Source organism: Tasmannia lanceolata, unplaced genomic scaffold, assembly GCF_043159265.1.
Source record: "Tasmannia lanceolata isolate RefF3 unplaced genomic scaffold, GAP_Taslan_0.1 ptg000024l, whole genome shotgun sequence".
NCBI lineage: Eukaryota > Viridiplantae > Streptophyta > Magnoliopsida > Canellales > Winteraceae > Tasmannia > Tasmannia lanceolata.
The window spans coordinates 4418810-4433290 of NW_027518701.1; the positions used below are offsets into that span (position 1 = coordinate 4418810).

The following is a 14481-nucleotide window of genomic DNA, read 5'->3' on the forward strand; positions in this document are numbered from 1 at the left end:
AAAATGAATGATCAAGCGTACAACAATGTAATAAACTACATACATTTCAAACCAAGTTGCTAAAATGTAGGGGTGAAACTCGGGTCGGGTTGGATATGGTTGAGACCAACCCCGGCAACCCGAGATAGCATTCCCCCGACCCTAACCCCGAGCCTCAGGTCGAGGATGGTCAGCAGTAACCCAGCCCGCCTCTAAATCTCTCAGCCCCAACCCAGCCCATCTAACCCCAAATCGGGTTAGGTTGAGTCGGGTTCACCTAGGACCAAAAAGAAAAATACAAGAAGAAACATAACCCAAAGAAAATCATGATAAAATTACAGGACGGAGGTCGGGTTCGGGTTCGGGTTGGGTTGAGTTGCCAAGGCCTCAATCCTAACCCAACCCGAAATTAAATCGGGTTTCCTTTTCCCAACCTAACCCAAAGAAAAGCCACCACAACCCGAGCCAAAATCGGGTTGAACCCGTAGCGTTCAGGTTGAGCCCAGCCCAAGTTGCACCCATACTAAAATGTAGTGAAGGCAATAGTCCCCTCTAAAATTAGATCAATACAGTTTAATAAAAAAATGATAATCTAATCATACCTTCTTTGCAATTAAACAATGTGCAAGACATGGTTTTTCATCACATAAATGGTGGAAGCTATAAGCAACCTGGGCATCCATTCCTGTATTATTTACAGCAGAAGAACTAAGAAAATGCACAAAAACATCAGGGACTAACTAAGCGCTGCACGAAAAAGAGAGAACAGCATGGGATATAAAAGCAAAAAAAATGTTGATGTAAAAATTGTAGCAATAAGGTGGTAGCTCAACAGATGTTTACCAGCTACAAATATGATTTTTGAGCAGATGAACATACATGGAGCAGCATTTGTAGTTTCCACTGGAGAGAAAAAAGTTTCGAGCATATAACTTCAGTCGATGTAAGATAAAAACAAGGTGAAACCTTGGATACTGCTCGAAGCCCCTGAGTGTTGGATTGCTCAGAAAAGTAGAAATCAATAAAAAAAACACTAAATAATGGTGGGCCTGATATCTCATAAAAAACTAGAGCTGAATTTGGATTGAGAGAATCAGAAATCGAAATCGTAATCCGTACTCCAATTCCTACAACCTCTTGGGGGGGGCTAACAAATGAACGGTTTGGATCATCCTATGAAGATGATATATGTGTACAACTTATTTACATTGTAGATCATCCTAAGAAGTGGGTCCCACTCTCATTTTGAAAAAATAACGGACTTATATAAAAAGTCACCAAGTCTCCTAAAACAAAGAGAGTGCGAATATCATTTTTGACTCATATGTGTTTGTTCTATAGAAACATACGGTAGCCATCGGGAAACTTTAGTTGGCACTTTCCCCTTTCTTCTAACCTTTTAAATTTATTGGATTTGAGTTTCTAGGGTTTGTGAAGAAGAAAACCCTCCTTCTCTCTTTTTGACTTCGTGTAAAAAAAAAAAGGTTGAAGGCTTTTGCAGTTGGGAGAAGAAACGAAGAGAAGAACACGGTTTATTGGGGGAAAAATCTCGTTTTGGTAACATTCTCTATTACCCTTTTCTCCTTTCTTCTCCCCTTTTTATTTGATTTGAGCATCTAGTGTTGTCTTACCGCCTTTTTCTCCTTTCTTCTTCCCTTTACTTGATCTGGGTTCCTCGTGTTGTGGGTATTCTAGACAAAAATTAGATTTTTTTTTTCTAAATCAATGGATGCTGTAGAGCGTAGGTGGTCTGAACTTCCCATGGATATCATAGTTTTTATTCTAAATAGGCTATCCCTCGAGGATCATATCCGCTTTGGTGCTGTCTGTATGTGGTGGACAAGTGTCGCGAAAAAGAAACCTAACACATCATCTCCATTACCATGGCTTCTGCTCTCTGAGAATCAAAACAGTGTGACTCGGAGTTTTTTCAGCCCATACGAGAGCAGAGTTTACAATCTAAAGTTGCCAGAGGCACGTGGATTCGAATGCCGTGGATCTTCTGGCCAGTGGATGATAATGACAGATGGGTTTGCACGGTGTTTTCTCTTGAACCCATTTTCAAGATCCAGAATCCAGCTTCCATATAATGTGTCTTTTTTGCGTGGACTTAAATTCGACCCCTGGAGGTTGAAGAAGGCAGTGATATTTCCACCACCCACCTTTGAGGATCAGAAAACCATAGCTGATAACCGTGTAGTTGTGGCCCTTACTGTTTATGGAGGATTATTCTCCTGTCAAATTGGAGGTGAAACATGGACTCCCATTGGGAAAAAAGGCAGTGAGTATGAGGATTTCATATTCTTTAAGGGATTTTTTTATGCCATGACTGGAAGTGGAGAACTTCAGGCTTTCAATTTGGGAGACAAACCTAGACGACGTTGGAGCAAAGTTCTGTCACGGTTACCATCCAAGCCTAATGGATATTTGAGGGTCGCCCACCACTTTTCTTACCATTTGATGGAATCATGTGGAGAGTTGTTGATGGTTGTAGGATATTGTCTTGAACCAAGAGATTTTTGTTCTCATTATGAAGGATCCCTTTTCAGAAATATTTGTGCTACTGGAACCTTCCGTGTTTTCAAGCTAGATCAGAGTGCTCCAAAGTGGGTTTTGGTGGAAAGCATTGGTGACTACATACTGTTCTTGGATACGAGTGGCTCTGTTTCTCTTAAATCATCTGGCTTGTTGGGGTTCAAAGGAAACTCCATTTGTTTTGCTCACAGGGATAATGAACACCCCAGTACGAGTGGCTCTGTTTCTCTTAAATCATCTGGCTTGTTGGGGTTCAAAGGAAACTCCATTTCGTCCGCTCACAGGAATAGTAAATGTCGGGGTGTTAATTTATGGATGTTTTGCTTAGAGAATGGCGAGATCAACCGACACATTCCAATCTATCCACATCTGTCTCAGCTTTACAATTCATTAAAGTGGACAAACATTTCGTTTACACCGCAGTCATAGCAACAACAACTATATTTATTTCTTTATTTCTGAGTGGAGACTTTGAGCTTATCTTTAGTAATTTTTTCTTTCAGTGAAATTTAGGATTTTAATTGAGCTTGTATTCTTGTTTTGCTTTCTATGTTTCTAATTAAAGAATTTGAGCTCGTCTTTACTAATTTTATCTTTAGGGTAGGATTTACAATTTAAATTGAGCTTTTCTTCTTGTTCTGTTGTGCTCAAAGGGATTTGACTCTAATTTTACTACAATTATTTCCGATTTTAGTAGCTTCATCTTATTGGTATGGTTCCATAGTTTTAGAAAGAACCAAAATCGTTCTACATTGTTGTATATTTTTTTGCAAAAGAAACAAATATCATTGGCAGGTTTTCTTGCTTTATGATAATAGATGGCTATTAGTGTTGTTATTTTGGGACCCAATGATTCTCCACCCACCCCGTTTAACATGGCCTTGGAAGTGGATCATCGGCTGAGCTGAGTAATTCGTAACCAAGGGTGGACTTGAAAATTTCACATCCAGTGTTTATTATTATTTTTAAACCTTTTGCTTTTAAAGATACAAGAACACCCCCGCCCCCTCTTTCTCATTTTCCTGTTAAAGAAACAATGAGGTTTTAACATCCAGTGTTATTCGTAACCAGAAACTTATTGCCTGTGTGTGTTATGTTGAGCTTGTAGTGCACACAGGGTTCTCGAAGGTGTTGTATGAGTAGCTTTCACTTGGTCTTTTTGAACTGAGAATCAAGGAGGTTATGATTTTTTTTTTTTTTTTTTTTTTTTGTATTTTCAATACTTTAAATTGTGGTGTTAAATTGTGGAGCTATTCAATTTTTCGTTCTTATGATGTCAATGAAATGGAAGAATGCCAAAGAGTTCAAATTCAATTCTTGATTCCACTAGATTTTGAATCATGTAATGTATGGCATTTCATTGAAGTGTACTAACATATGGGTTGCACCACATTTTTAACGATAAAAATATTTATTTTGTATTTCTGATTGATGTGATCCAGCCAGGGTGACTAGACAATTTCCGTTATTTTAGATTAATTTTATTTCAGCACCTTGGATAGTTTCTATTTTTCAACCCTTTTTTTAGATTTAGATTGCCAGGGCTCACACCATCTCACTATTATCTCTCAATTTTGCCTTCAATTTTGCCTTGAGTGTTTTTCTTTACTTGACCATTAAGTATGAGCTTTGAGTCATTAACTAATGAATTAAGCGATTATATCCTATTGACTAATAGGGAGAGCCTATCAATACTTCACTTAAAACATTATAAAAGGATGCTGGCTGAGTGAGTCCTCAACGTTATAACATGATGCCTTGAGTGATTATATCCTTTTTTCTCCATCTAAACTCATGGTTTAAAATTTCGATTTCGGTACCGGTTTCGGACTTTCAAAAAACCGAAATTTCGACTGAAATTCTGAAATTGAGGTCGAAATTTGGTAATAATTAAAATAGAATATTTAATTAATTTCGGACTGAAATTCCGAAATTTTGTAACATATTTTTTTTGTTGAAAAAAAAAATTACTATTTCTCAAAATTTCGGACCGAAATTGTGGACCTCCTTACATGCTCGAATCTCATCAAAGAATAATTGTCAGGCTTAGCCAATTTGTCAGGCTTTCTATTAGCTGACCCCCTTAGCCAATTTGTCAGGCTTTCTATTAGCTGACCTCCTTACATGCTCGAATCTCATCAAAGAATAATTGGCACCAAACAGAAATAAAAATTCATGAAAAATTTACAATATTCTTACATGGTTCTTATCATGCTTCTGTAAAAGTTTCAACTGATTTGGATTTGATTTGGTCAATCACCGAGGGAAAAAAATCTCATTTTGGTAACTCTCTTGCTATTTGATTTGATCTTCTATTGTTGTCTTACCCCTTTTGTTCCTTGTGCTGTTGATGTTCTTAACCAATGTTCTTAACCAAAATTAGATTTTTTTTTTGAGTGGTTACCACTTGCCAAACTAGATCTCGGGCTATTTGAAAACTGCATAGTTAGGAAAACACGGGGATTTTTTTTTTCTGTAGGAAATATGGAGAACTATGATGTTGATTTGAGGAAGAAGTAAATAAAAAAAACAAACACAAATATCTGCCTGTCAGCCAGAAGGGGTAATCCGTCCTATTTATTGATGTTGCTGTATTTTATCACAAAGATATTAGAATCTGTTTCCACTTTCAAAATTTTTAAAACTAATGCAAAAAGGATTAGTGGGTGCTCTTTGAAATTGCTATCTTTTTTTTTTGAATGGTCTCTTTGAAAGTGCTGTAAGAAGTTTAAGGTGTGCATATCACAAGGAATTTAATATTTGTGAAGGAATTGAATTTGTATGTGATTAATGGTTTAGTGGGAAATAACAGAAGCATTATTGAAATTGGTAAAGTGTGCATACTATGAGGAATTTAATATTTGTCAAGATATTGAGATTTGTTTGTGATGGATTGTTTAGTGGAAAAAAACAGAAACATTTTTTTACATTGAAAAGGGTGAAGGGGTACAAAATGAGTTTTCAAAAGTGGTATGAAGACTAATTTCTTTAGTAATGTATGAAGACCTAGGGAGAAAACCCAAAATCTAGTCTACCATCCTGTAGTTGCAATGTCATAACAAGAAATTGAAAATCGTCAATGTAAATTGCACTTCTGCCTCTTCTGTCGGGCAAGCACTTGTAATTCTGTGATTGAAGGTCGATTGTAAACCTTTCCCGATATCATCCGATTTATTAACGCTGATTCTTCTGGATACTTTTCTTCAAAATCATGTGGCACTCCATGACGCTGGATGTCAGCAAGACAAAGACATCTTTCCACATTTGCTGCGGGTGATGTGAATACATATAGGAGCTCAAAAAAAATGACTCCTAAGCTGAAAATGTCTACCTTTTCATCCATGAGGTTAGCCTTTCTCTTCTTTTTCCCCTTCTTTTTTTCCTTCAATTTTCTCTTCAATTCAGGTGCTACATAAGGGGTAGGATTTCTGGAAAGCTGACCGATTTCACTGTCCTGTTGCAATAATGGCAGAGGCATTGCTGGAAAAGAATAAAAAAAAAAAGAAAAAGAAAAAATTAATAACGATGAATGGCAAAACACACACACACGTGTGCGTGTGTGTGTAAGAATTGTACTTACTGGGAATAAAACAGATATCATGAACAAAGTAAGCCAAAAACAGTTTACATAAATATTTCTAAAAGTATGGAGTCAACTCTCTACAAAGATTAATAAATTACACCGCTTCTTCTAACATGTGAATGCTTTAGCTGATTGTGGAAGTTTCTAGCCATACGATAGAATTCTGCAGGTTTTGTCAGTTGTAACCAATCTAGTATGTGGTCTACTTGTTTGAAGCAATTTTTTTTTATCGTGGATGCCATACAAAAAAGAAGGTGAGTGCTGTAATTGATTTTTTTTCCCTAAGAATTATTTCAAATTTAACAAGAAATTTAGATTACTCTTGATAAAATCTGTAACCTGAAGCTGGTGATTTGTTGAGCTGTAAATGCATACTGTATAATCTTAAATAAAAGATTTAAATAAACTGTTTATCACTAAGGTTCTATATTTGGAAGCTTGGTCCTATTTTTTATGTGTGAATGATAAGAGTATTTAGCTGTCATCAACCAAAATTCAAATGGAGTGTAACTCTATTATCAAATATGTCTAGTATACAAAAAATGAAGAACTTATTAGTAGTAGAAGAGGCAGTCTGAGTTTCATTGCTAGAAAACTGCCACAACTCTAAGTAATGATTGAGATTGAATGCAGATTGTGTAATGTTGTTGAGTTCAACATTTTGGTGTGCCTTTTACCATTATGGTGATATCCTTGGAGATTCTGTTCTTTTCTCATATGAGAAATTTCACTCCAAAAAATAACCTGCACTGAACCAAAATCGAACTAACATTAGTAAGGTTAATCAAATTCGGGATGACCTTGGTTGACGAACCTACACATGTACCTTTCCATTCCAAAGTTGTGCTCAGTAAATATTCAGCACATCCACAATACATAATGCCTTACAAAGTCTATATCACAAAGGGTTTAAAAGGGTTCTAACATGAAGTTTTGGAAACTATGAGAAGAATTTTTCTACTTTGTGTGTATTGAATGCGTAACTGGAGACAACGAGAAGTCCAATTTATGATCATATTGACACTCCTTTTAAAAATTTCTTTTTTTACTAGCATAATTTGTCTTGTATGCATGGACATGATGCTAGTAACGATCGGGAAGGCATAATGCTTTTTCAAAATCCTTGCACCGTACAAATACCAGATTCCCAGCAATCTTCTCCCCATATTTCTACCCAATATCTACTTCAGTAGGTTGGTCCCATCAATGGTGCCAAAGGGAACAATTGACCATGGTTGATCAGCCTGGTCCAGATATCAGATCTTTCAATAATTGGAGAAACTGAATCACACACATTCTCGACATCCCTAGTTGAATAATGATATGATTCACATGCATTTTAGGGTTGATGAGCATCCGAGTTGATTTGCATATAATGAGTGATGATATTCTGGAAAGGTTTTGATGTTCCATGGTTTGCAACTGAATATAATTGATAGTTTGAACCCATGCTTTGTCCTCCAACAGATTACATACATATAAAAGAGCCAAACACATAGTTTTCTCAAATTTTCAATATGCATGTTAGTAGTATGAAGTAGAGTTTAAACATAACTTCATACTAAGCTACTTAAGAATTTGAAATCTTCTCACATGTTCAAGTTTTCCGACCTTCGCTGACCCATCCTAAAAGACGAACACTTCTTCATTTCATATCCTATTCATTCATCTTGTTCAGAAAAATAAGGAACCCACTATATATATATATATATATATATATATATATATTTATTTATTTATCTATATGACCTGCATTCAAGCAGGTTACCCACATAAAAAGGTAAGATGATAAAGAATCAAGGCTGTCAACATGTTGGAAACAGCATACTAATCTCATTGAATAGGGAGATGATGAAACAAACATGAGAATACATTAAAAAAAATGAAGAAATAGTAAGACTTTAAATTCAAAGATTTGTGAATCTTACATTATCCAAAATCTGCAACTTTAATTTCGTCTCGCGCATCCAGAAGGATGTTGTCTGGTTTCAAATCGTTATGGACGATGCCGCGCCCATGCATATATGCGAGAGCATCAACGATTTGTCCAAAAAAATGCCACGCCAATTTTGCGGCGCCAGGAAAATTCGGAGCCTCAATGAATTTTTTCAGACTACTTCATTCCACCATGAAAATAATAGCGAGAAATAAATCAACAAATAGTGACCAATAAATCAACTTAAAACCTAAGTTGTAGAGATTGAAAAATTACCTTAACACGAAAATAATAGAAGCATCAATAATATGATTACATGTCTAAAAAGTAAATGCAGTTCAATTGTGTTCCCCAAACATCAGCTCAGATAGTCACAATACCAGCAACATAAACTTTATCAGAAAGAAGAGGAGGTCGTCAAATAAGGCCACGAAAAAGTTCTGAGCTGATTATATTCTAATTAGTCAATAAAAGTTTAGTTGACAAACCTATACCAAATTTTCTCAAAAGGATATAAAGTTAAAAACAGTTTAATATTCTGAAATTACCCTGTAAAAAAGAGTTGGGCATAAGAATTATTGATGGGCCGTTTTCTTATGAACCTTCCTCTCCAACATCCTGTAGTTGTTATCTCATGGCATGTTTCTTCTTACGTATGGCACCTTAATTTGTAGTTAGGGGTTCTATGAGGCTTAACTTTTCATGGGTTGGCAGTGATGATGATGCAAGGAGAAATTATGAACTCAAAGCCGCCCCCCCCGCCCCCCCCCCCCCCCCCACCCCACACACACCGCTTTGGTTTCATCACTCTACTTCCTATTTTGCTTGCGTAGGCAATCAAGGGATCATGATCCTTGACAACTGCAACGGAGACTCCATTTTTCTTGACGAAGTTGTGCCCTAATGGTTCAACATCTAAAGAAATGCTTGGGTTTGTGGGGCGGAGACTCTATTTTCCTCGAGGAAGTTGTGACCTACCGGTTCAACATCTAAAGAAATGCTTGGGTTTGTGGCAGAGGGTTGTTGTGGGGAGTTGTTGCAAAGAGAATGATTGTCAGCAATTTCTACCCATAAAAAGGTGAGGTATTACTCAATTCATGTCCCCTACACTGTTCACGTGGCAAGTGACGCTTCGGAGTTCATGTGTAGAAGGTTGATGATTGTGTTGCTGCCCTGTTAACAAGTGTCTAACTTGCTACCTAGATTGAGTAAATAGTTGCTGCCCCATTTGTAATCTGCTCGATTTCTTTCCCACTTGTTAATCCTCATTATCGGTGAAACTAAACATAATATTTCAAGCATTAAGGAGATACCCAGGATGCAACTTACATCTTTTAAGTTGAATGGACCCACTTATCTCCTGGCTAAATTTGTAGAGGTAGACGTGGGTTTTGACCATTTTGTGTGGGTGTGTGTCAGTGGCGGGGGGAGGGGGGGATGTTGTATTTGATATGCTCCTCTAGACTCCACCCTACATGTGATATTTAAATGTGAGTGAACATTCATTTGATGGAGATAATCCAAAGCTTGTCACATCAATTAAAATTTCAAACCATGGCCATCCACAATGTGCCACATTGATAAAAATAAACAGTACTAAACAGCATAAATTGGGTACATTGCTTAGAAATTGGGATGGGACTCACCTTTTTTTTTGTATGCCAACAGAATTGAAAGAGGCACAAACCGAGGAGAAGTGTCACATTGCAATATATTATACTCTATATAAGATAATAAACCCCAAAACTTGAAAGGCATGGAAGGAGGGGTAGAGCTGTTTTTTTTTTTCTTTCTTGTTCTTCCTCTAGTCGGAAGAAGAAAGGGTTAATTATCCTGCACTGAAGAAGAATATCACATGGATCTGGTACAATCAAACTCATCTTGCCACATTGATGAGCAAGTTTCACAGCTAATGCAATTAGGCCTCTCTCCAAGCAAGAGTTTCTCACTGTTTTTTTTCAAAACGCAGCCGCAGGTGAAAACGACGCCAAAACAAATCCTAGTCAACTCGGCACAGTGCGGTTGTGCATTCAGTTTACGTGGCTGAGGACTTGATTGATGCGGTCGTAACTTGGGAGAGTCAAACGAGTTTTGATTGATTTTATAGGGCAAAATGCGGACTCAGACAAGAAAATGGCCAAGGTAAAAGGGAGTCCACTCGGGGAAGTCCACAATGACGTGGGGGAGTTTTGAAACTATGGTTCTCACTTTCCTTCTGATTTCTTGTTTTCCTCTAAAGTACCTAAAAAGTATGGCTATAGTCCAATCCAACTGCCATGGCCACTGTAATGACCCTTTTCTTCAACCTCTATAAAGAACATTAAACACTCAAGAAAAAGACTGCATTGCATTCATATAGCACTAATGGCAGCACTCCATTTAATACACCATATGCAAAAACACAATATAAAGATAGATGGAAGATGGGCAATCTGAAGTTAATCTCTTCATGTAACAATTCAGTCGCATACAGAAGATTGGGGGCATTACATGGAGGGATGTTGTGGAGAATATGTACGGAAGGAGAAGAGTAGATGGGGAAGGATAGATGGTTGTCGCATCCAAGGGCGCACTGCTCATGGAGGGGGTGTTCTCTTGAATGCTTGTGGAAGATGGGTGATCTCTAAGTGCACACTGCTTCAAGGAGGATAGGGGATATAGGATTGATGGGGTGCTCACTGCACCTTCACCATGTAGGAGATGCACTATCTCACTACCACGGCTGATCGGCTAGACTAGCCAACTTCACTTCGAGACATGGAGATAATAGGCAAGCATACCCCTTTCCTTACCTATCCAACCTACTTATAATCGATGTTGCACGGATTCTTTGCCCCCCTATGCCGAAACCGTGTCGACACGTCTCCACATCCGAATCAGACTTGGATTCACGTGGGACACACCCGGATTCTTGTCGTAGCAGTGTCCGGGTGTGTCCCTTTTTTTTCGGGCGAATCCGATTCATTGTTGTATCTTTTGAAATGCGAATCCTGTATATTTTCCTTTTAAAGGTATTTTCTTCTTAACTTTTTTATATGATAGCAAAACCGGTACTCTTTTAATAAAAACCCTAGCTCCTCGATTCTCGATTATCGACCCCCTTCCTCCTTCAACTCTCTTAATAGAAAACTCACCTCAACCCTCTACCCTCAAATTTTTCATGAACACACACACACATATACTATGATTTGTGGACACAGACATGAGTGTCGCGTGTTGACACGGACACGGAGTGTCGGACACGGCAAACGTCCAAACTTTAGAAACAGGGACACGGCTAAAATAGAAAGTATATGTAATCATGATCTGTGGATATGGATTCGTGTGTTCAGTTTCGACATGGATTCGAGCTTGTCTAAATGAGGAAAACACAATATTCAATAAAAAAAACAGAATGTCACACTTGATACGGTACACAAACATGCCCACAAACCCACATTAAGTCTAATACTTCCAACAATACAAGTAAAAGTGTCCAAAGGAGTTTCGACACGTGTGGACACGCGTGTCGTGTCGGACACGGCAGGACAGGTGAGTCGGGAATAAATTTGAAGTGTCGACCAAATCATAGCATATATATATATATATATATATATATATTTAAATTTAAAATTTTGAAAATTTATTTTATTTAAAAATTAACGAATCCGAATCCCACTTTTGGGGGTTTGCCGAATCCGACACCTCGAATCCGTGTCGGATCCCGACACGCGAATCCGAATCCATGCAACACTGCTTATAACCAATATAAAACCAGGTGTCCATATCAAATCAATGCCCAAGCAAAAATGTCCAAGAGAGTGGCTTTTGCCCAATGCACACAGAAGGGGTGCCCATATCATTTTAGTACCACTCTGAGACACTCCAAAGTGTCATATCATATCCTCTTTGAATGCTATATGGCCCTTGACCCCATGCCCTATAGAGGGACTCCCACTCCATTTGCCTCACAAGTAGGTCACCTCCGCATGATCCGGCCCCACGAATGATGTCCAATCACACAAAAAGCTGTCCCATATGGCCCATCCATTCGATCCACAAACACTAGATCAATGTTCCTAAAAGAGAACATTACAAATCTCCCCTTCCCAAATTGCTTGCCCCCAAGCAATTGGAAGAGAAATGATACTACCATGTAATTGTGTTGTCCGCGATCAAATGGGAATCTTGGTGGTACATCGGCCTCAAGCGCTTGATGTACTCCATGAAAAAGGAGCAAATACTGATGGTAGCTCCGTCGATCAATGTTGAGGTCCCGAGGGCTCGGTTCCTAGAGATAGGGGACAATTATTGAGTGAGCTTCTCTAGGTGGCATGCTCGTAGGTGCTCCTTCCAATGTGAGGGTCAACAAGAGTGGGATCTGCAAAGCAATATTTCTATCACGGAGCACAGACCAAATTGGTAAGCCATGCACCTTTATTGTGCCCTCTACATATGGAGGAACATCAATAAGATGCATCTAAAGAGTTGGTGAGCCATCCCTACTATCACTGTCATCATTAACAGACTCTTCACCCTCGACCTTGGAATCAATGCCAAAGATCGCGATATGCATTGGCATCTGTTGTACTGACAAAGGCGGCATTGGTGTAGGCGTGCAAGCAAAGAGGTCACTTGCATCACTCTCAATTGATTTTGTATTATCCTTCTGCGTTATTGGAGAATATCGATGAAGGGATGTGTGGACCGCGATCCGGGAGCGGCTGAGGGGGCGTGCCCCCGGCGGCCTCTGGATCATCCACGTGATGGAGAGCTCGACCAAGGAACTCTCGAAAGGGGAGCCACTCACAGCATGGGTGGCGATGCGAAGTGAGGTACCTCCTGATTCGGAGATCGAAGTCTCGAAACCAAGACGTACCTGATATATGAAGAGTCGCCATCCAAGGAAGTGGGCCCTGGATCCCATACTGTGCTCTGTTGCAATGGATAACCAGAGATATAAAGGTCCGTGCCTGATGACGAATGGGGAAGGTCCGAAGAGCACCCCCAATTTGCCCGAGTGCAAGCACAAGGTCTCTTGTGCCATTTTTACTAACTCCAAAGAATTCTAGGCGAAAATCATATCAAATGGGAACTGATATCCCCGAGATAACGTCTACCTAAGCATGCACGTCCCGGGGAGGAAATAATAAGCACACGCAGAGTAAATGAAAGGGATATCACCTAAGAATAGCTAGGTTATGAGTGGCATGCCTAATTGGTGTCTGAGTTCTGATGTACAAGCACATGCACCCTACAGCTAAAGGTATGAGGTCTGTACAGAAAAGTAAGAAAACACATCAAAACACGCAACACGACCGGACTCCACACACGACACGACAAACCCTAAGACTCTAATGTGATACTCGACTCGGACCAAGATGGCCATCCATCTTGGCTGCTCTACGTATCCCAGCCTCGGGAAGAATCAGAGTCAACGTAGTTCGGTGACCTATTCTAAACTACGATGCCTAACCGTCTAGGACCGCTATCCTAGACTCGACCAACTAGACTCGACTAGTTTTTAAAGCTTCTTGATTGCTTAAGTTCAAGTAAATTGTGATTTTTAGACTCCCTATATGCCCTAACTAATGCAAGTTTTAGCCTTAAACTAATGCAGGTGGGCCCTACATCCTATGTATGACTAGGCTATGCGTCATAGGGAAACAATAGGATATCTAGTGTATCATAGTCTAGCCATCAGTTCGACCAAGTGTCTAGCCGACCACGACTCGAGGCCTCCTAACTCTAGGGACACTTACACGACGAGATACAACAAATCAACACAAGATCAAGACAGACTCCTAACTCTAAGACACCCCAAACTTCTAAGACAGACTCCTAACTCTATGGGAAGATCTTTTTGAAAATGGTTGAAGCATTTTTGTATTTTTTGAAGGTTAAAAACGTTTATTTTGAAAGGTTTGAAGTTCTGGAAGTTTTGAAGTTGTGAATATGTTTTTAAAATGGTGACTGGACTCAGAATGCCAACTGCATGCCTGAGCTGCCTACGTACCCCCAAGCTAGGGATCAAGCCATCCGTAGTTCGGAACAGATTTCGAAACTACTCCTAATGACTCTAGATTTTTTGGAATATTTTGGATTTTTCAGATGTTTTTTATGTTTTCAAGTTTTCAAATGTTTTTTGGGTTTTTGACACAAGAGGACAGAATCCTATCATCATAAGGAATGGGACAGACTCCTGATATCCCGAAAAGGTTGGACAGAATCCTATACTTTGTGGGGGGGAAAGACAGAATCTCGACTCTGCAAGGGTTGGACAGAATCCTATGCCTTGTAAGGATTGAAATGAATCACATGACTTGATGAGGGGTCGAACAGAATCCTAACCCCCTACGATGATAGGACTTACTCCTAGACTCTATAAAGGATGGACAGACTCCTAAACTCTCTATGACAGACCCTAAAAGGAAGGAATCCCTTAACCTGCGAAAACTCTAAGGCAGGA

The 14481-nt window shown here is 39.0% G+C and overlaps 2 protein-coding genes across 51 annotated transcripts in view; one reads left to right on the plus strand and one right to left on the minus strand.

Moving 5' to 3' along the window:
* The first annotated feature begins 1336 nt into the window (after window positions 1-1336).
* On the plus strand, window positions 1337-3153 carry LOC143857152 (putative F-box protein At4g17565). Its single transcript, XM_077367478.1, has 2 exons — window positions 1337-1536; window positions 1770-3153. The coding sequence occupies exon 2, from the start codon at window positions 1810-1812 to the stop codon at window positions 2941-2943; it is 1134 nt and encodes a 377-aa protein (XP_077223593.1). The 5' UTR covers window positions 1337-1536; window positions 1770-1809; the 3' UTR covers window positions 2944-3153.
* A 2329-nt stretch (window positions 3154-5482) lies between these two features.
* The window catches only part of LOC143857156 (uncharacterized), a 60996-nt gene continuing 51997 nt past the window's right edge, over window positions 5483-14481 (minus strand). For 47 of the 50 annotated variants that reach the window (XR_013238485.1, XR_013238484.1, XR_013238483.1 and 44 more), the window contains 2 exons: window positions 8026-8213; window positions 5483-5994 (listed from right to left, as the gene is read on the minus strand). The gene's annotated coding sequence lies outside the window, so the exon portion shown is untranslated. The remainder of the gene's footprint in view (window positions 5995-8025; window positions 8214-14481) is intronic. The other 3 variants (XM_077367520.1, XM_077367489.1, XM_077367491.1) reach the window with 1 other exon arrangement.

What these genes read in the sequence shown, in the direction of transcription:
- LOC143857152 (XM_077367478.1), top strand. Translation starts at nt 1,810, where the DNA reads ATGTGGTGGACAAGTGTCGCGAAAAAGAAACCTAACACATCATCTCCA.